General features: G+C 40.6%; 1 protein-coding gene across 1 annotated transcript; it reads right to left on the reverse strand.

Moving 5' to 3' along the window:
* Positions 1-16547: 16547 nt before the first annotated feature.
* On the reverse strand, positions 16548-22515 carry LOC110896689. Its single transcript, XM_022143882.2, has 3 exons — positions 21369-22515; positions 17133-17186; positions 16548-16677 (listed from the first exon to the last, which is right to left on the reverse strand). The coding sequence occupies exons 1-3, from the start codon at positions 22513-22515 to the stop codon at positions 16661-16663; spliced, it is 1218 nt and encodes a 405-aa protein (XP_021999574.2). The 3' UTR covers positions 16548-16660.
* Between the last annotated feature and the right edge of the window lie 688 nt (positions 22516-23203).

Raw genomic sequence — 23203 nt, forward strand, 5'->3', positions numbered from 1 at the left:
TTCGAAAAGTAGCGATTTTTTTATAAAAAATATTAAAAAATTCAAAAAAAAATTTTTTGTGTGATTTTTAGCTATTTTTAGGCATTTTTGGTGTTCACATTGGTTCTCGCGGTTCTCACAATAAGAGGTGGTTCTCGCATGATCTTCTCCATATATATATATATACACACACATTAAATGAACGAAATTTACTAAATCAATTGGCTATCAAACCAATCAATTTGATATGATATGATACCTAAATATTACAAATGCTATTTATTTTTAAATATGACCAACTACTGCAAATGTGTAGGTTGAATCATTGATGCAATAGAAGGAAATGAAAATGCACTTAAAGGAGAGGGAAGAGCTTTGTAAAGCTTTAAATGTGTTTCTTTATTGTGAAGGAAAACATCTTGTCTAGTTTCCTATCTCCAAATGTATTGGACAAGCAAATTTTCATGATGCATGTGCAGTTGGAAGGACTCTTTTAATGCAAACTTATCTTTATTGATTTTATTTTCTGTTTTCTGATTGGTTGCTATTTACTATTTGTATGTAGGTATTTTATTAAAACAAAAAAATGAAATGCTAATATACGGTGTGCGTATATTTTATATCAGGTACAATTAAAAACACAACTTTTTGATCAACAATTTGTTAGTTTGCATCAAACATTAAAATCGGTTTAAATTTTATATAATTCATCTTCAGCTACTATTTTGTGTATCTTTTTTTGTGCAACACTATTGACCGCTTTATTTAACGTTAAACCGAGTATAACATCATCCATCATATTTCAATATGAAATACTCAGATAACGTTTATAAATAAAGTTATATGTTAATAATTTTGTAAAAAAAGTTATACTTTTAAATAATAAGTGGAAAAGGAAATAAACATTATATAGACACCTCGGGTGTGCTTAGTAAATTGAAGGATGTCAATAATCAAGCTCTTAGACTATGGGGTATGGGGTGTGGGTTGGAGAGAAACGTCAAAGTCACCACCCCGGGTGGGCTTGGGTTTGGGCGTGGCCCCTTTGGCGAGAGTTTAAAGCCGGGCGTGAGGCATGCTAGCGATCCTATGCGGCCGACTCTTATTGGCTTGTTGGCTAGGACATAGCGGGCCATTTAAATTTAAAATATAACCGTTGGCCAAGCCAAACGATTCACCCACCCCAACTATCCCTATCGCTATATAACCCCCAACCCCACTGGCTGTCCCCCATCGCTACCCCAACCCAAGTCACCTACCCGAACCGCTACCCACAAACACTTGATCGATGGCCTCTTGGACACACGAGGAAGAGTTAGCCATTGTCACGAGCGTCGTGGACGCGATGAAGCGCCGCCAACCCGGTTAGACCCGTTACTGGCCGGAAGCTTTCGCAAACTATCGGCACAACGTGGGAAACGACCGACACAATTTAAACGCGTGCCAACACAAGTGGCGCGAGCTACGACCGAAACTCGATCGTTTTAAAGCCTACTACGACAGCGTCCCGGACGGTGAGATAAGTCACGAAGCCCGGGTGGCGGTGGACAACATCGAGTTCCGGGGCAAGGAGCAGAAGCCGTTTAACAAGGTTGCCCTATTCGAAATCTACCTAACGCTTTAGGTTTTTTTTTGTAATCTTTTTTTTTTTTTTTTTTGTAGAATTTTGTAATGTTTAGGAAATTTTAATAAAATTTTAGGCTTATTTTTAAATGTTGTGTGTATTTTTTTAATTTTAGATTTATTTTAACACACCTGGCCAAGCCACGCCGGGCTAGCCACGCCCCGCCATACCCCACGGACACGTCACTCACCAGCGTAGGGACTCGAACTCCACATGTCAACCCATGCCCCAAACCCCCGTCCCACCATACCCCACGGTCTTATTAGATGTATGGCAGAGCAAATTACATGGTAGGTAATAGTGTGGCTTTATTATTTTTGCAAATTGAAAATAAATAATCTCCACTAACTCAATTTGACCGATAATAATTTCAAATTAGTTATTGGCTGATAATAATCCGAACTGGTCAATTTTTTTTTTTTGTAAAATATTCCGCCGTTAAAATAGCTTAACGGAGTTAAGTTTTTTTTCCGAATTACAAACTGATGTTTTAGGGCTTTTGATCAGAACGAGGATACGAATCGATTGATGTAAAACTTACCTCGAAATACTGTCCCAACCCACGAAAACGGTGCTTCAATTCGGGTGTCTAAACTTCCAATTAACAAAACTCAAGCCATTTCGAGCACAATTTCGAGGTAAGTTTTATATCAATCGACTCGTATCCTCGTTCTGATCAAAAGCCCTAAAACATCGGTTTGTAATTCGGAAAAAAACTTAACCCGTTAAGCTATTTTAACGGCGGACTATTTTACAAAAAAAAAATGACCAGTTCGGATTATTATCGGCCAATAACTGAATTGGGATTATTATCGGCCAAATTGAGTTAGGTGGGGTTATTTATTTCCAATTCGCCTATTATTTTTACTTTTAACGGTCGATTTGTAAATATTATTCATCATGACTCACTAAACAATAAATACAATACGGGCAACTTTTTTTTATAAATAAAGGATCAAAACCACAATCGGACTTTACAGTAAAGGAACACGTGTTTAATTTATATAATGCCAATTGTTTAGGGTAAAAATTTTGGGTCCACGATCCTGAGTATCGCTGATGTGCAGAGGGATCCTGAGGTTTCAGGATTCTGATACTGATCAGGATCCTGAATATGTTTACTATAATCAGTTGTTTCTTCTGTGAAAGGTATTTTTGTAGGAATATTCTCATATACGGTTAGTAGGAAAGGTGTTCTTGAAATCTCGTTAAGTTAGCTAAGGAAAACGTGTGGAAAAGGTGTTGGACGGTAGCCAACGGTCAATTACCAAGTCTGCTTAGGATCCTGGAAATATCGGAGTTCTAATTAGGATTCATTTCGAACGTTGTACTATAAATAGACTGGATCAGATCAATGTAGGACACTTCTACACTTTCGATTACATTTTTTTACTGCATTCACACTCACAGTCACTCTCACATCAGTTGTAACACTTAGTTCGATCGGTCCAAGTCCTTCAATTATAATTTTTACTTATTTAATATTAGTGGAGCTGTGTACTTTCCAGCTCCCGGGGTTTTTTGTGCAGGAGATCAACTTTTCGAAGAGGATCAAGGGCTTTTCCTCGTGACAAATCGTTTGTGTTCATCGATTTAACTTTACAATCGTTATTAAACTACTCAAAACTGTTTTTTTATACAAGGATCCTGACTGTTCATCCAGGATCCCAACTATATATACTTCTAAATTTTATACGCGCCGATCCTCACATTCTAAATTTGGTATTAAAAGTTAAACTATCAATTTTTGATCAAAACACTAATGTTTTGGTCAAATATGATCTAAGAAATTTATTGATCAAATTCGTTATGTGTGGTAGTGTGCTAAACTTTTAACGATTAAGAAAATTGTTAAAAAAAGTTATAATTAATACGTTGGACAAAGATGCTAAGAGTTTTTTGATAGAATATCGTTTGAATTGCTAAAAATACTGCCCTGAATACTAGAATATGGCTCGGGATATTGGGAGTGAAACTAAGTAACTTAGTAACTAAGAACACATGGAATTACGAGGAAAGCCCCTGCCAAGCGTAGATCGTTGACACAAAACCTAGGGAGACCACTATAAAAGTTGTCTACCACAGTCAATATTATTGCAACAAGAAGTAAAAGTACAACTTGAGAACCAATGTGATCGATGGTACAATGATCACTAAAGAGAATGTTAGAGCTTGCGAGTGTGTGTAAGTAGTGAGAATCGATCACATGGCCTCCTTATTTATAAGAGAAAAGCCTAACTATATGTCCGCTATTCCGAGGATACTCCGGTGTATGCTTTTTTGAACGTTGGAGTCCTCCAGGTCTCGAGTCCAACGGTCAGTTCCATCAATTAAGTCAGTAAAAAGTGTGTGAGGACTTGGTCTCTTATCGATAGACATGCGTTTAATAAATAACACGTGCAAAATAGATTAGCTTGAAAATAAAGAACAAGTTCAGAATATATAACCTGTTAAATATCCCGGATAGTCAGGTGCAACTCCCATCGCGTTAAACAATATCGTTTTGGTTCAAAAATCCATCTATAACATTTCATTTAATATTTCCCATCAATCTATATCTTCCCATCTTTCGGAGAAATAAGGTATTCTTCTTTCTTTTCTATGAACTTTTTCTTTCTTTTTCTCCTGCTTATGCACACACACTTCATCGCTACTATGGCTACTAAGCGAACATGATCGTCCTTGTCACAAGGCCCCACTACCATTGGTTATTTTATTCCCCAAAATTTGTTGAGGGATCCCAACGACAAAGTCTGTATGTTTTTTGACCTAAATGTTACTAACCTTCAATCCTCAGGCTCTTTCGCTAAATTAGCTATCTTCAATGCTTATAGTCGAAAACTCAAGTCCGATTTCATTTCACCCACCTAGGTCTGCTTCCTAACCTACCCCTTCTGTCTCGGCTTGAAGTACCCTTTTCCCCCATTTGACTGCGACTTCTTCTGTCTCACTGGCCTGAGTTATGCTCAGGCAATGCCGAAAATGTGGAGGATCCTGTTTGTTTTGTGTAATTTGATCGAAACCCGTGGTATAGAGATTTGACCTAACCATCGTCTATAGGCTGGTTCTAGCCAGTTTGTCTTACAAGTCTTGTCGAAATCGTGAACATTGGTTCTAAAAGCGAGTATGAACGAGGACTCTTGGCAAAAGAAGTTTTTCTCCATGAAGTGATCCTCCATTCCAGGGGGAAAAGGCTACCAATGGAGTGGTTAACCACTCGTACGACCTAGATCTTTAAGAATAGAAAATACTTCTAACAATATCCTTATTAATGTTTTGCTTTATATATGCAGCCAAACTTTCAAGACTTGCCCCTTCCTGTGTTGATTCCTCGGAAAGGATCCAAGTAATACTTGAGTTACCCGAAGAAGATAGAACCTTTCAGGTTGGAGCCACTCTCACTGTTTCGACAAGTCAAACCTCTGCCTCTAACATGTCAAGTTATTTTTCCTACAAAATAGCTTAAGTGCATAATGTAGTAAAATGTAATAGCTTTTGAACATGTTACAACACTTGTGAAAGCTTCCTCTGCGATCTCTTTGGATGAAATCGACAACATGATCGAGAAAAAAGAAATCTCCTACCCTGACAACTTCACCTTCGCGTCCAGCTCCAGTTGAAGCATCCTCTCCTCCCACTCCGATAGCCGAAGGCAAATCCCCTCTTAGCTAGAAAAGGAAACCTCTGGAGCCTGACATGCCTGGCCCATACGATAACCTTGGACCTCAATAAGTGCATGCTAAGTCAATGACCCTGATCTCCATGGTATGGATTTATGGTAGTGTACCTCAAATATTTTGGTTAATATCCTTAGAGATATTTATTGCGATATCCCTGTTTGAAATATTTCAATCTCTTAGGCCTAAGACATCCTGTTGAACACTATTGAGGATTCCTTGAAAGAAGCTAACAAGCTGAATGAATCCCATGCTGATCTCATCATGCTTTCCCATGCCAAGGATGACCACATCAAGGCTATGTCCAAAGAAAACAACTAGTTGGAAAAGGAGCTGAAGAGGTTTGAGGAAAGAAAGAAGCAGGAAATGGACAAGCATATTGAGGATGTGAAGAAGTCCGCTGCTCGTGTCGTCTGCCAACTCAAGCTTAAGATGGCTCAAGAGGTGATGTGCTTGTGCAAACACGTTGTATTTGTATAGTTTTGTGTCGGTTTTAAGCAGTTAAATGCGTTAAATTAGATTGATATGTTATGCTTATCCAGTGTTTGGTTTTTCAGGTTTAAAGGGGCCTAAATTAGGTGGAAAAAACATCAAAGTCGAAAAACGGACCTGACGGTACCTAGAAGGGGGAGAAAAACATCACGCTGGAAACCATGCATTTTCGCGCCACGCGACGAGGAGGGAAGAGCATGGTCACGTGGCGTGACCACGACAAAGTCAACGAAAGTCAAAGTATTCATTTACACGCCACGCGATAGTGCAAAGTGTGTGGTCGCGTGGCGCGACGGCGAGAGTCGGTTAAAACTTATTTAAATTCATTCCAATTGCATGGAAGCCCTACTTTTTGCTAATTTGCCATTTTGGACGAATTGGGGGAAGCTTTTAGGCGATTTCACCATCTATTTTCCATCTTCCATCAAGTTTCTTCATGTGTGATCTTATTTCATTGATTCCTGAAGCTGTAATTACGAGTATGCGCGGCTAAACGCTTGTGCCTTCCTCCCGGATGAATGTTTTACTTGCTTTGAACTAGACTATTTTTTTCCGATTCTTATTAAGTTGTAATTTTAACTACTTGTGTTGGTTTTGTGAATGTTTATTATATTTGAATTGTTTGTCATTTATCAAGCGTATTGGCGATTTCCTTGCATCGTTGGCAGGTTGTTAAATTAATGGGTAATTGATATAATCAAACGAGTTATTAGGTTGTCATTGTCATAGTCAGTCTTAAAAACTATCCGTAATAATTACTCAAAATCATTAATTCCAAGGCCATGTCTATGTGGTGTTATCAATTGGTAAACGGGTTCTTGTGTTAAAATGGGTAATCAGGATTTTGGGTGGAGGTTACTTTCTCTCATCTTGATAAAACCTTCTTAATTAATTTTCGTTACTTTAAAACAAGCAAATAAACCCCCAACTAGATTAATCGTAGTTATTGATTAGAAGTTAACACTCACCACAAATTCCTCGTTGATATGATACCCTACTTACGCTATCTATTTAGTTTAATTAGGTTTTTGCATGACACTAACGACAGTCATCAAAATGGTGTCGTTGCGGTGGAATTCGTGCGCTTAGTGTTAGTTTAGAATTAGTTGTTTCTTGTTTTCCAAAAATCATAAAAATCCAAAAATATTTCTTTTTGTTTTTTTTGTTTCGTTCAGTATTACGCACAGTTTCTTGTTTACTTGTGTGCAGGTGACTTCTTATTACATGCATCCCAGGTTTTCAGGAAGATCATCACCGCTTCTTTTCAACCCCGAAATTGAAAAGACCGCCATACAGGATTTAGTTTTTCGTTCAGCATTCAAGGTAAAAGCACCAGTTTCAGCAATGAATCCTCTAGAAAATCAACCGAACCTGAACCAGCAACCACTATAATAAGAGCCACTTCCCAACATGCCACCACCTCCGTTTCCACCAGAACCACAAAATCAACCCCAAAATCAAAATCAACAAACTCCACACGTAGCACTGCAACAAAACGCGAATACCCGTCAAGCTCAAGCACCAATAGGAGATTTTCATTCGGTCGGTGGATTGCTTTACCTGTTAGAAAGCCGACTACCACCGCAGCCAAATCCGTTGCGGGCTGTGAATCCACCGATTCAAGTGTTGCACCCGAACCGATCGGGTAATATGTTTGATCAAGAGGAAAACTGGGCTATAGCCGATGAATGGGACGACGTGTTTGGAAAAGAAAAAAGGTGGGGAATAAATGACGGTTACATAGGTTATCGGGGTGGTCCGCAAAATCTGGCACTAAACCGGAACTAGCCAGCTTAACAGTAGAGACAGTCGCGTGGAGTGATGAGTAATCTGTAGGACAACCCTTAAGTGGTATAAACGATATTAAAATCCTACATTTAATCGGGTAATTGTCTAGAATTAGATAACTACGGTTGTTTGTGTTTTAGGTACAAATGGAGCTTAAAATGGAAGGAATACGGAGAATAAATGAAAAAAATCAATTATTGAAATTGAAGAATTAAGATGATGACATGATAGGGGATGAAATTACGAGAACGTGGGCGAAAACGGCAAAGAAAACGGAGTTGAAACGAGAAAGTTATGCTGAAAACAAAATTGCATGCTGAAGCCTACCATAACTTACGGTGGCTACCGTAATTTACGGTAGCCCCTGAATTTTCCCATTTCCACCGTAATACAGTAGTGTTTCACCGTAACAACTTGAAGTCTACCGTAACTTACGGTACCTACCGTAAGTTACGGTAGAGGTGGCAAGGAAAAGACGTAACTGCTCCACTAAAACCGTTTTCAAGTGTCTTTTGATGTGAATCATCATTGGGACGTTTTCTTAGCATATTGGGGGCGATTTTGGCTAGTTCTTCTTGGTTCCAAACATTTCTAAACAATTGGTTTGTGTTTTCGATTCATATGAACATTAATCGTTGTGTGATGATGATGTACCAAGTCATGAGTGGCTAAACTTGTGGGGATCATCCTAGATGTAAGGTTTGCTTTTGAAACACTATGTTTGTGCTTGAATTTCTAGAATAATAACTTTGAATGTTTGTTTGAGTTATTATGGTGTTTGAATGTTTGTTTGTAAAGTGTTGATTTTTGTTTGATGTTAATCTAAAACCATACGTTCTTGGTGCCGTTGGCAATCGAGATATCATGGGAGGGATTAGGGTTGGATAATTGTTAATTGATCATCGGGTAACAACCTCACATTTATAATCCAAGTACTTAGTTCCCTTTCATCACAAACAGATAATCAAACGCAAGCCATGTCTATGTGGTTCTTTCTAGTTAAGCATAAACATTAGTGTGGATTAAAACCTGAAATCTAGGATGGTCGCTTGTTCCTAATCTGTTTACAAAACCAATCTTTGATTTGCAATTTAATTAGTTAACATTAGTTCTTAAAACCAAAACAATCAACTCTTGAATTTTAATTTCTGCAATTGTAGTTTAATTTTAGTTAAAGTGCAAAGCTATAACATCGACATACTTTCCACATACTCCCTGAGTTCGATACCCATTTACCACTATCTATTAGTTGTTATTTGGATTAAATTTGCGTGTACCGCGACACCACGTCAAATTTTGGCGCCGTTGCCAGGGAGTAGTGCGCAACGTGTGTTAGTTTAGTAGTTTTGTTTTGTTATTTTCGGGTTTACGCTGGTTGTGTTTAGTGTGCAGGTACTTCAAGTGTATGCATACTAGGGGCTCTCACAAGTCATCACCACTATCGTTTGATCCAGAAATCGAAAGAACTTTGCGTCAAAACAGAGTTTTGTTAAGAGAAAACAAGATCATTGGTTCACCCACTTCACCCGTTACACCAAGAAACATCATGCAAGAATCTCAAGTACCAGCCATAACGGGTCAAACGACCTCATCATTTATACCTACTGCCACACAACCATCACCAAACACCACCATGCCTATTACCACCACCGAACCTTTTCCACCACATGAAGTTACACCAACCAATACCATTACATCACCTATTACTACCCAAGTTGAACCCATTCCTACCTTTAGCCCCTCGACCACAATTCCACCATTTTCACATTTCTTCCCCCCAACTACGGGTCAATCATCCTCTACTTATACAATAACACCAAATTCAACCATTGTCCACGCTACTTCTACATTTAGACCATCGAACCAATCGGGTTTTCAATACTCAACTCTTCCCTTTGGGCAATCTTCGGGTATTCAAGGGGATGGGTATGATGATGGTTATGAAGAAGATTTTAGAGGGTATGAAGAGGAAGGCTTTTATTATGGGGGTGATGGAGGATATTTGGGACCTCAAGGAGGAGCGGGTCAACAAAGTAAACCGATTCAACAATTTCAAGACACAAATAGATTACCGGTCGGGATACAACAAATTCGGCTACATGGGCCACAAATCCAAAGACCAACACCTCTACAACAAGTTCGGCCGCAATATCAACATCACCAATTCCAAAGGCCGGTGCAACAACCTCCAATGCAACAACATCAATTTCAACCGCCATTTGCACCTCAAGGGCGTATGCAAGGACAAATGGGTCAACCAAGAGTACCATTGGGTGCTCCGCGTAGACATCATCGAGAGGTGGTACGGGGTATTGAAGCTCACTTTAGACCGGTTATCACTAATAATCCTTCTCCGGTTGGAATAGTTGTACCTTATTGAGCGAAGTTACCATTGGGTGCTCCGCGTAGACATCATCGAGAGGCGGTACGGGGTATTGAAGCTCACTTTAGACCGGTTATCACTAATAATCCTTCTCCGGTAGTGATTCCTCATCACCCGGATGGGAGGACTTTTGAGGTTAGAACAACCGCACTCCAAAGTTTGCCAAAGTTCAAGGGGTTAGCAACGGAAGAACCTTACTTTCATTTGGAAACATACGACTCCATTTGCAACACTATTGGAGGTCAAGGTTTTTTGTCGGACAATGTCAAGTTGGTTCTATTTCAATTCTCTTTGGAAGATAAAGCAAAAAGATGGTTTCATACTTTGCCTTCCGCGTCAATTTATACATGGGCCGACATGCAACAAATTTTCTTGGAAGAGTTCTACACTTCTCAAAAGACAAATGATGCATGGAGAAGTTTAAGGAGCTTTCAACAACAACCGGGGGAGATGTTTCATGAAGCTTTTGAAAGGTTCAACATGATGTTGAAAAATTGCCCTCACCATGGTATACAACTTTGGGAGTTGTTAAACGCGTTTCACGAAGGGTTGAGTTCGGAGGATGCTCGTGACTTAATGTCAATCACTAACAGTACTTTCGGTACAAATTTTGAACAAGACGATTGGGCATTTTTAGAACAAATGTCGGTGACTTCCAAAAGAAAGGCCCAATCCTCAAGACGGGCAAGGCATGTGGTACAAAGGCCACAAGTGCATGGAGTGGAGAGTGGCAATGTTCAAACCACGAATCAATTGTACAACTTGTGCACTAATTGCAATGAAATAGGCCACACGGAGGAAGTTTGTGTAGTAGGGGTGGTTGATGAGCAAGTAGAAGAGGTGAATGCTATTCAAGGGGGTGGTCGAAGTTTCAACATGAACTCCAACACATACCACCCGGAGTTACGAAACCATCCAAACTTTCGCTACGGGAATCCCTTGAATCAAGCCAACCCAAATTTTCAAGGAGCTCAAGGTGATTTTGCACCACACCAACAATACAATCAAGGGAACTATAGGGGTGGAAACAACTATGGGTACCAAGGGCAATCTCCACAAACGGGTCAAAGTGGTTCAGGTCAAACTTCATCAAGCAGAAATGAGATGACGGAGATGCTCAAGGCAATGCAACTAGAGATGCAGCGAAGAAATCAAATGGATGATGTTCGCATGCAAAAAGATGAAATCCGTGACAAAGCAATTCAGTCGTTGACCACTCAGATGGGTCAACTTGCAAGTGACGTGGCATTATTGAAGAAAGCAAAAGGTCAATTACCAAGTGACACGGTGATAAATCCCAAGAACACAAAAAGCATTAACATCAATGTGGTAAGCACCGTTCCAAATACTAAATTTAATGAAACATTGCTAACTTCTTCGTATCAAGTGAATGCAGGTTTGGAACTAAACCGGAACTAGCCAGCTTAACAGTAGAGACAGTCACGTGTGGTGACGGGTAATCTGTAGGACAAAAATCTGGCACTAAACCGGAACTAGCCAGCTTAACAGTAGAGACAGTCGCGTGGGGGAGATGGATACCAAACCTCACCACAGGTTAATCGAGCATCGGCTATGCCTCGTCTAAGGCAAAGAGATCCGAGATTTCCAAATCCTAATGTTAGAGAAGCGGAGAGTCCTTTGACCGCAAATTACGGAACATTCTTCTCCAATTGTCATGCCTGTCTTAAATAGGGATCGGGCTTTCGAAGCAAACTCGCACATTCTGAACATGCTACCTACCTTTCATGGGAAGGGTATTGAGGAGCCATACACACATATTGTGGATTTCGAGGCGTTGTGTAGTATGATTGGTGGACACGGGTTCACACCAGATCAGGTGAAGTTGGTACTATTTCCGTTTTCATTAAAGGATGCCGCGAGTGATTGGTTCACATCCTTGCCCTATGCAAGTATTCACACATGGTAGGAGTTGCAACAGCAATTTCTAGAAGAATATTACACCCCTCAAAGAACCTAGTCAGGTAGAGCGGCGATTAGAGAGTTTCATCAAATGCCAACTAAACTACTTTATGGGTCTTGGAAACGGTTCAATCAATTGATCTGAAATTGCCCTCACTATGGCATTCGAAGATGAGAGTTGATTACGACATTTCACGATGGCATCTCCAATGAAGATAGGAGAGATATAAAGGCTGTAACTGGAGGTATGTTTTTACGAAATCATGTTGATAAATTGTAGCTTCTGATTCAAAGAGGCAAGCTCAGCTGGATAGGAACAGGAAATATCCGGTTATGGCACCGACCAGTACAGTGCCACTGATGTGCACAAAATGCAACATATAAATTACATCAATTGTGGCATAAAACTAACCCTTTTTTAGTACTAATGTTGGAAAAAGTGTGCTTTTGTCTTCCTTTTGTATTTTCAGGACTAAATGAGTTCAAATAAACAAAAGAAGCAAAAAGGCAGCTAAATCTAACATAAATACAAGAAAAGGAACAAACGTGTCATGCCCGGCCTCCCGACAGCATCTTCCCAAGCAAAACAAGGAAACAGAGGGCTGAACACGCCCTGTGCTCAATAAGCACGGGGGCGTGCCTAAGTGTCAGCAGAAAAGACAAAGTTGTAGAAGCTTCCATCGCCCACCACGGGGCCGTGCTCAGCGGACACGGGGCCGTGGTCAACTATAAGATTCGCGGAATCCAGGCAAATCTTGATAGTACATATATGCTTCTGCACACGGGGTCGTGCTCAGCGGACACGGGGGCGTGGTCAACTAATGCAGACAAACTGCATTTAATGAAGAAAGAGAAGAGGATGGACACGGGGCCGTGCCCGAGCTTCTGTTCAGCCTATAAATAGGAGTGCTTGGAGCTCTTGCAACTCATCCCTTGGCACACCACCTCTCTCACACTTCACCCACCACCCACCACCATCACAACACCATCATCCAATCATCCATTGTCCATCATAGAGTGTGTGAGTCGTCTAGGGATCCAAGATTGATCGTAAGAGTTCTTGACAATCAACGGCCATGTTTGCCTAAGTCTCTTACATCACTTGGTGAAGGTGATTCTTCCTTATCGTTTGTCCGTGGTGTCTTGGCATTATTTTACTGTCTATATAAAATAAAAGATTTTCACCATTCATATATCCACGGTCTATATGGAGGTATGTTGGCTACCTGGTCGGGGGTTAAGGGAACGGTTTGGTAAGAGTCTTGCCATTGTTCAGTGTTATTGATGCATGAAATGTCTGTTGACTACGTCTACATTAAAGTCTAGGTCAAGATTGGTCAACAGGGAGTCAAATGGTCAAAATTATGTAAAATAGAAGTAGGTTCGCTTTTAGGTCATATTGTATGATGGTCCGCTTATAGGTCTTGTAAGGGTCCGCTTTTATGTCAATATGTAACAGGTCCGCTAATATGACATGTCATATTAGCGAACCACGTCGTCTATATATAGGGGTTGTATCAGCGGATCTTCATATGTGTATGTGTGTGCTTAGGAGCCGAAACTCTGTCAAAATTCATTCAGAAAGCTAGTAAAAGCAGTGGAATTGAAAGGATAAGCTGTTGTAACATCATATGTACTGATTCCGCCTTTATATGTGATGATGAGCTACCTTGACTGACGTTTTAGGGTCAAACAACGGTCCAACAAGTGGTATCAGAGCTCAGGACGAGGAGTTCATACTACTACAGCTTATATCTGCATAAATCTCTCTTTTCTACTCACTTTCTCTCATACTTTTTCGATTTTCAGTGGTTCCTACGGTTGAAATTGTCTGAAAATGGAATATAACGTGTAAAACATACTAATAACAAACCCTAGAAAGTTTCAGATCAAAATACGGACTAAAAATGGTCAAAATCGGTTAAAAACTGTGGTACGCTTTTACGGACATCGCGAGTTTTTGATCCGCTTTTGTGATATTTTCTGATTCGCTGTTACGAACAACAGGTTCGCTGTTACGTACAAAAATCTAGTTAGGTTCGCTGGAAAGTACTTTACTAGGTTCGCTTTTAAGTACATTTGGGTTCGCTTTTGTGACACAATTGGGTTCGCTTTTGTGACATTAGTGGGTTCGCTCGAACAGTGATCTGCTTATCGAGTTCGCTTGTTTGAACCTGATTGATCCGCTTATCTGTCATCTATTGAGATAGATCCGCTTTTGTGTTCAGTGTTTCAAATTTTCGGAAAATTTTCTAAGTATTGGTTGATTTTGCAGGAACAATCAAAATGGATGATATTTTCATGAATCCTTTCAGCGACATGTACGCATTCACAGGAAGTTCTGGAAACAATGACACCTCTTCAAGCAATGCTAACAAGAGTCCACCGAAAGAAAGAAAGAAGGAAGCATGGGAGTCCGAAAGCGCATTTGGAACATTTAACAAACCTCCTAAGCTGATGGCTATAGAAGATTACAGCAGGTAGGCAACAAAGTTCGAAGACTGGTTGATGGCATTCGCTTTTCCCAGCTGGAAGAGTATGAAGAATGGTTATGCCGAGGGAAAGAAGAATGGTGAAGCATTGAGATCGGCTGAAGAGATTGAGAGTTTTGTGGCCGAGCAAAAGTGTGTGGCATTATTGTTTCAATCGGTGCGGGAAGACATCATTTCGCTGATAGATTACTCAAATGCTAAAGATTTGTGGGATAAACTCGGAAAGAAGTGTCTTGGAAGCAAAGAGATTGTAAAGAACAAACGAAAGCTTCTTAGAAAAGAATTTGATCTTTTTGGTTGTCTAAAGAATGAATCGGTATGTAAAATGATAGAGAGATTCGGTCATCTGAAACTAGAGTTAGTAAGACATGAAATCAAGTTTTCTGATGAAGAACTAGTTGACAAACTGTTCGATGCATTACCATATGAGGTTGATTGGAGATATTGTTAGTGCACTGCATCTGTTGATTGCGTCTAGGTGTCTAGGATCAGGTCTTACATCGTATTGTATAGCATAGGGCACGTAATACGAGAAAACAGGAGTCTGTATAGGTGTTATTTGCTAGGACCGCTCATAGGGACATAGGGATGTTGGGACGCTTATTTGTCATGAATGGATCGCTTATGTGGACGTGTCTGGACCGCTCATATGAACATGTGACATATGAGCGGACCCAAACCACTATATATAGGGGTCTTTAGGGCGATCCTCATAACGTGTATGTGAAATTCCACGCCGAAGCTCTGCCGGTGTGACGATTGCTCTGTAAAACGTTTCAAATAAATAAAACAAGCAGTTAGAAGGAAGAACAAGCTATATCTACTTGCGATTCTTATTATTCCGCATCTGAAACGCAAGAGACAACCTCTGAACGACTCGTTCGGGTCAGCAAACGTTCCTACAAGTGGTATCAGAGCTTGGGAGGAGGTTTTCTGCAGATTGTAGCTATTTTTCATCGTTTCTTCTCACTTCTACACCTTATTTTCTCATTTCCGGGAGATTGCACGGTTGAATTTCGTTCAAAAACTCACAGACTGTGTATAATCATAATTAGACAAATCCTTGAAAGATACAGGCCGAAATACAGCTTAAAAACAGATCAAAACATGTTCGATATGTGGATCGCTCGAAGTGACGTCATCGTGAATCGCTCATAGATCACGTTTTGAACCGCTTATTCGTACAATTTTGGTTCTGGTTCGCTCCAAATTTGCAGTTGGACCGCTCGTAAGACAGTTTTTGGACCGCTCGAGTGTACATTTCTGGACCGCTCCAAAGACATCTTGGATCGCTCATTTGGATCATCTTGGACCGCTCTTAAGACATTTATTTCTCTGGATCGCTCATTTGAACAACTTTGGTCCGCTCGAACGAACAACTTTGGTCCGCTCAAACGATCTTTAAGTTTGGACCGCTCCAAAGGACATTTTTGGTTCGCTGTTCTGTCATCTTCATTGAAAAACGTGTTAAAACAGTATGGATTCCGAGTTTTACAACGTGTTTGCTACATCGACTACTCCAGCCGCAATTGCTCAAGCAATGAATTTGGAAAATGAGACGGGAACGACTCAAAAGCCTCCTAGATTGATGAGCATTGAGGAGTATTATGGGTGGAAGGATCGGTTTGAAAACTGGGTTCAAGCAAACCATCTTAGATCGTGGGAGTGCATATTGAAGAAGTACACTTTGCCTAGAACAGAGTTGCAAGTTGTTAAAGAGATATCTGAGTTTACTGAGCAAGAACGAGCAATGTATAGAGCCGAGAAAATGATGATCAGTTTGTTGCAGCAGGCTATAAAGGAAGATATATTCATCTTGTTACAACACGACAAAACTGCTAAGTCGATATGGGATGCTCTTAAGGTTAAATTTGAGGGAAGCGAAAACATGATCAAGAGCAAGAAAGCTTTGTTAAAGAAAGAGTTCGATCTGTTTAGCAGTTTGCCAGGAGAGGATACTGTAAGGACCGCTTTTCTCAAAAATAATAGAATAACTACATAAGCAAGATTTTTAGGAGAATTGAAATACCACTTTGACGCTTAAGGGAATTTTTACAAAAATTGGGCATGACCCGTTTGTAAAACGGACATACTCCCTGTTTTTACATAACATACAACATTTACCTACGACCCAATTTACATGAAAACCATTCCAACAAAAGTAACAAGTTTTTTTTAAATCTAAAACACTTCAACAAAGTCTAACAAAGTGGCAAAACAAAGACCCAAAAGTATGCATATGAGTTGCGGAAGCGTTTGGTATTTTAAGGCTTGAACATGTGCTCGTCCCATAACTCCAAATCGCCTATAGAGGTGCTTTACCTACATTAACATTCACAAATTTAATAAGTTAGTTGTCTCATAGAAAATCATAACCTTTCGATTTAGCTTTAACCACATAGAACATTCTTACTCTTAAGCATACAACAACCCAATAGTTGGGTTAAGCATAACCACTCTCGTAGAGAGTTTGACATACGCATTCGACCCACAAAATTGGGTTTAGCATAAACACTCTCGTAGAGAGCTAAGCATACACATTCAACCCATGAGATTGGGTTTAACATAACCACTCTCGTAGAGAGCTAAGCATACACATTCAACCCATGAGATTGGGTTTGCATAACTCAACACTACTTTCATTAGCATACCCAGATCCACGAAGGATTTGTCGCTTGCTTACTACATCGTCAATCTCGTTATATAAAAATAGCTTTAACAACGAAAGTTTATATAAATAGGAAACGTAATAAAGACTCGTATGACACGAAGCATACCTCGATCTTGTGCTCCTTCCGCTTGCTTAGTGCTTGTACCTTCTTCTTTCACGCCTACATTAGAACATTCGTTCACTTATTTAGTTTGTGGCATCATTATACTATTTCCACATAAATTCTTCTTTTAGGCATTTCATCGAACACTTGGTAAGCATCATACATAAGGCACAAGGTACAAGTTTACTAAGCATGTCCCTACTAGCTCATCACAACACATAAATCATCTTCCTCTAAATTCATATAATTTCCGTTCCAAAATCAGTTTATCTAGCATTTGAGCATCACAACAATTTCACATATCAAATAACACATGATCCTAATTCTCATGAATTTCCTATTAGTAACATAATCTTTACAAAGTGGGTTTTTCACTATACTTTTTCTAGAACATAATTTCAAGCATGATTCCTATTCTAACAAGCAATCTTAACTCAGATTCATTACATTGGTTACAAGGAATCAAGATTTGGTCTAATCCCCTCATTCTAAAAATCATAAATTCAGAAAATCATGCTTACCACTTACAAAATTGAGGTTAGTTATCCAGATTTATGGACTCATGCATTAGATTATCTTGAGAATTTGGATCCAATTGCCTGTTTTTGCTTGAGCTAGGGTTTCCCCCTTCTCTCTGCTTGTTCGATCGTTCCCCCACCAACACCAGTGTGTTGGTTTTTGTTATATTATTATTGTTATTAAGATTTTGTCACAATCACACTTTTAGTCCCTAGGGTTATAAGTGTGGATAGTTATCACACAAATTTTCTTTCTTAGTTAACAATTACCAAAATCTTTTGACTTGGTTAATTATTACAATTTATACACCTTTAATAAAACAAGTAAATGAATAACATATTTTGGGGTGTTACAAGTCTACCCTCCTTAAAAGAGGTTTCGTCCCCGAAACCTGATCACATAACAATTTAAGTATTGACATACCGAAAAGATAAGGGTAGTGCTTCCTCATTTCGTCTTCAGTTTCCCATGTAAGATCTGAACCTTTTCGGTGTCGCCATTGGACCAACACTTGTTTAACAGCTTTATTGCGGAGATTCTTCACCTTGAAGTCCTTAATGGTTACGGGTTTTTCGACATAATTTAACCCTTCATCCAACTCGATATCATCGAGTGGTACTAGTGCTGTCTCATCCGCAAGACACTTTCTTAATTGCGACACGTGGAAGGTATTGTGAATCCCGTTTAGAGCAGGCGGTAATTCCAATCGATACGCAACCCTTCCAACCCGAGCCAAAATTTTAAACGGCCCAATGTAACGAGGACCTAGCTTTCCCCGTTTGCGAAAACGGATTATACCCTTCCATGGGGACACCTTTAGCAAGACAAAATCACCAATTTGGAACTCGATAGGACGCCTTCTCTTGTCTGCATAAGCTTTTTGCCGATCTTGAGCTGCTTTCAACCTTGTTCTAACCATTTCGATCTTTTCATTTGTTACTGCTATTAAATCACTTGGTGCAAGCTCCCTTTGTCCCACTTCGCCCCAACATACGGGAGTCCTACATTTTCTCCCGTATAATAGTTCGTAAGGTGCCATTTGAATACTACTATGGTAACTGTTGTTATAAGAAAACTCGACCAGGGGCAATTGGTCGTCCCAACTTCCTCCAAAATCTAAGGCACACGCCCTTAACATATCAACGAGCGTTTGAATGGTTCTTTCTGACTGGCCGTCAGTTTGAGGGTGGTAGGCGGTACTTATGTGCAGCTTCGTACCCACACTCTCGTGAAACTTCCGCCAGTAACGAGAAGTAAATCTAGTGTCCCGATCCGAGACAATCGACACGGGCACTCCATGACGGGATATGATCTCGTTCATATAAATTTCTGCCATTTTCTCGGAAGAGTAAGCTTCTTTGATGGGTAAAAAGTGAGCGCTTTTTGTAAGTCGGTCTACGATTACCCATATTGTATCATGCCCTTTCTTTGTTTTAGGAAGTTTGGTTATCAAATCCATCGTTAGTTCCTCCCACTTCCATACCGGTATCTCCAAAGGTTGTAATTTCCCATACGGCTTTTGATGTTCTACTTTCACTTGGGAGCATGTTAAGCATTTCGCGACGTATTTAACTATGTCACGCTTCATTCCCGGCCACCAATAATTGGCTTTCAAATCCCGATACATCTTTGTAGCCCCGGGATGGACCGAATATCGAGACTTATGTGCCTCGTCGAGCAAGGCAGCTTTGACTTCGCAGAATCGCGGAATCCAAATTCGGCCGAACCGCGTCTTAAGCCCGGTCGAATTTTCTTCTAGATTATTGATCACACCTTTTAGTCGTTCCCTCTTCAGGTCTTCCGCTCCGAGCGACTTTATCTGGGATTCGCGTATTGCCTCGAGTAATCGTGGCGTAACTACCATCTTCATGGATTTCACTTTTATGGGAGGTGGATACTCTTTACGGCTTAAAGCATCGGCTACTACATTTGCCCTCCCCGGGTGGTAGAGGATATCACAATCATAATCTTTGATAAGTTCCAACCACCTCCGCTGCCTCATATTTAGGTCTCTTTGTTCAAAGAAATATTTAAGGCTTTTGTGGTCCGAGTAAATGGTGCATTTTGCCCCATATAGATAATGCCTCCAAATTTTTAATGCAAACACTACCGCCGCTAATTCTAAGTCGTGTGTGGGGTAGTTCATCTCATGAGGCTTCAATTGTCGCGAAGCATAAGCGATAACTCTCCCTCTTTGCATTAGAACACAACCCAATCCCTGGTGTGAAGCGTCTGAATAGACCACCAGGTCTTCGGTTCCGTCTGGTAACATTAGGATTGGGGGACTTGATAGTTTTTCTTTCAACATTCGAAAAGCCTCCTCCTGTTCTTTTTCCCATACAAACTTCTCTTTCTTTCTGGTCAGCTTTGTTAAGGGCAGGGCTATCTTGGAAAAATCTTGTATGAACCTCCGATAGTATCCAGCAAGACCCAGAAAACTTCTTATCTCTGTTGGGTTTTTCGGAGGAACCCATTTCATTACAGCATCGATCTTTGAAGGATCAACCATAACACCCTCTGCATTTATCACGTGCCCCAGAAACTGTACCTCCCTAAGCCAAAAGGCACACTTTGAAAATTTTGCGTAGAGCTTCTCCTTACGGAGAGTTTCAAGTACTTCACGCAAATGTACCGCATGTTCGTCCTTACTTCGTGAATAAACCAAAATGTCATCTATGAATACAATTACCGATCTATCCAACATGGGTCGGCATACACGGTTCATAAGGTCCATAAATGCCGCCGGCGCATTTGTTAACCCGAAGGACATAACTAAAAATTCATAATGTCCGTAACGGGTTCTAAATGCGGTCTTTTGAACGTCTTCTCCTCGTACTCTAACCTGATGGTACCCAGATCGCAGATCTATCTTGGAGAACCAACTCGCCCCTTGTAACTGATCGAAAAGGTCGTCAATTCTAGGTAAAGGGTAGCGGTTCTTTATGGTTAGCTTATTCAACTCCCTATAGTCGATGCACATGCGCATCGACCCGTCTTTCTTCTTAACAAATAAGACGGGCGCTCCCCAAGGAGACACACTCGGGCGTATAAAGCCTTTGTCTAAGAGGTCTTGTATTTGTGTCATTAATTCCCGCATTTCCGTGGGAGCTAATCTATAGGGAGCCTTCGCGACTGGTTTCGCATCTGGATTCAATTCGATTTTGAACTCCACTTCTCGCTCGGGAGGGAGTCCCGGCAATTCCTCCGGGAATACATCCGGAAATTCGTTCACAACTTCAACATCTTCAAGCTTTGGGAAGCTTTGTTGAGTATTTACTACGTAAGCTAAGTATGCTCTACTCCCATTGAGCACGTACTTAGCGGCTTGAACGAGAGTACATAGCTTCGCTTCTGTCTTTCTTTCGCCTTGTACATTTAATCGTCTTCCACTTGGGGCCCGGAGATGTATGGTTTTGGTTTCACAATTTATTTCCGCGCGGTTTTGAGACATCCAATCCATACCCACTATTACTTTGAATTCCCCCAAGATCATGGGGATAAGATCAATAGCAAACTCCTCATCCTCAATGGTCAATTTACAATTTTTACATATTTCGTGCAACAAGAAACTTTTGCTATCTGCTATCTCTACTTCTAAGGGCATCGACATTCGTTCAATCTTAAAGGATGGACGTTGAACAAGTTCAATAGAGATAAACGACATGGTAGCTCCGGTGTCAAACAAAACGTAAACCGGTATAGAATTTATTAGAAAAATACCTGAAACCACATTTGGTTGGGACTTGGCTTCTTCAGACGTGATCTGATACATTCTCCCCTTTGTCCTGGAACCCTCTTGCTTCTTATCTTCTTTCTTTGACCCTTGTTGAAGCTTTGGACATTCCGACTTGATATGCCCTTTTTCGAAACAGTTGAAACAAGTCTTTGGGTTATCCGGGCATTGATAGGACGAATGCCCCTCCTTACCACATTTAAAGCACCCCTTCTTACCTAGCAAACACTCTCCGGTATGGAGCTTCCCACATGTCTTGCATGGTGTAATCCCACCCTTCGACTTACCCTTTCTTCCTTGATCCTGAAACTTCCCCTTTTTGGATGGACTAAAACTTGCACCCTTTTCACTCGGCCTCTTTTCACCTCGCTCCTCTTGCCTCTTAATTTCGATCTCTCTATCCCGTGCTAAATCAATGAGCTCTTCAAGAGTTTCGCATTTTGAGGGAGTGATGAACTCTCTAACTTCTGCTTTTAACACACCATAGAAGCGGCTTATCTTCATTCTCTCGGTTGTTACCAATTCTCCACAGAACTTCATCTTATCCATAAAATTGTTTGCTATTTCATTCACTGATTCGTTTTTCTGCCGGAGGCGTAAGAAATCCTCCTGAATCTTGTCGATCGCCGACTGAGGACAATGATATCTCATGAAGGGCCCCTTGAACTCTTGCCAAGTCATAGCTTGCAGTCTGTCTTCGCCTACCTCCTTGCTGTGAGCATCCCACCAATCCTTCGCTTGATGGGTTAGTAAACCGGTAGCGAACATCACTTGATCCTCCTTATCACACCGGCTTCGTATAAAGACCGCCTCTATATTCGAGATCCATCTTTGACATTCAATAGGATCTATTTTACCGTCATACGTCGTCGGATGACAAGCCATAAAATCCTTGTAAGTGCACCTTCGTTCCTTACCTCTACTCTTGGATCCTTCGATTAATTCTTTCAACTCTTCGAACCTACTCGTCATCATAGCATCCACAACCCCCAGAACTCGGCTTTCTACTTCTTGAGCTAACCGAGGTAGATTGGCTTGCATAACCCCTTCCGCTACTTCCGTGACTCTGTTTTCGAATGCTTCTTTTCTAACCGCATCATTGTTATCATCATTGATATTTCTTGCATCAGCCATCTACACAATATCATGCTTCTCATTTAATACAAATTACAAACTTTCCGCATATCATTTCTCATTAATCATCATTCACTTAGTTCATTTCATGTCATTCGCTTCATTTCTTTTGATTCTTATGAATCCATTCTCGTTGTAATCGCTAATTGAGTTTACACACACTTGCTAAACCTTGTATGGACATTATGTAGCCATAAAGTAAGCTTTCGGGCAACCCGGTAACACAAAGCACGAGAAACAAAACAAGTTCAGCGTTTTGGCACTACGTAAGCCGTCGGCGACGGCTATGTTCCCGTCGGCGACGGGCTCATAATAAGGCCGTCGGGTAACTGTTCCCCGTCGGCAGTTATTTAGGGCGTCGGGCAAGAGGTTGCCGTCGGCGACGGGGGTTAACCCGTCGGCGACGGGCTTCCGTTTTGCAAAAACGCTGCAGCTTTATTTTTTGTGTTTTAACCCACTTCCAGGTCCGTACCAGCTGCCCGGGTTCCGGAATTACTTGTTTTGATGCCCATAATTGTTACTTCACATTTTTAACTTAACCTTACATCTTAAACTCATAACATATACTAGCATTTATCGAAATCATACTTTATTACCTCATTGGCGATCCGGGAGCGAGCACACTTTCGAACGAGCCACTGGTTTGAGTTCAAGCATCGCGTTACAAGCTCGAATCCCTCAAACCTTG

The sequence above is a fragment of the Helianthus annuus genome, chromosome 12, assembly GCF_002127325.2.
Source record: "Helianthus annuus cultivar XRQ/B chromosome 12, HanXRQr2.0-SUNRISE, whole genome shotgun sequence".
In the NCBI taxonomy this organism is placed as follows: domain Eukaryota; kingdom Viridiplantae; phylum Streptophyta; class Magnoliopsida; order Asterales; family Asteraceae; genus Helianthus; species Helianthus annuus.

Coding starts and splice junctions, on each gene's coding strand:
- LOC110896689 (XM_022143882.2), bottom strand. CDS start 22,515: ATGGCTGATGCAAGAAATATCAATGATGATAACAATGATGCGGTTAGA. Junction 17,187..21,368: donor CCAACCAAATGTGGTTTCAG/GTATTTTTCTAA, acceptor GTTCTAATGTAG/GCGTGAAAGAAGAAGGTACA.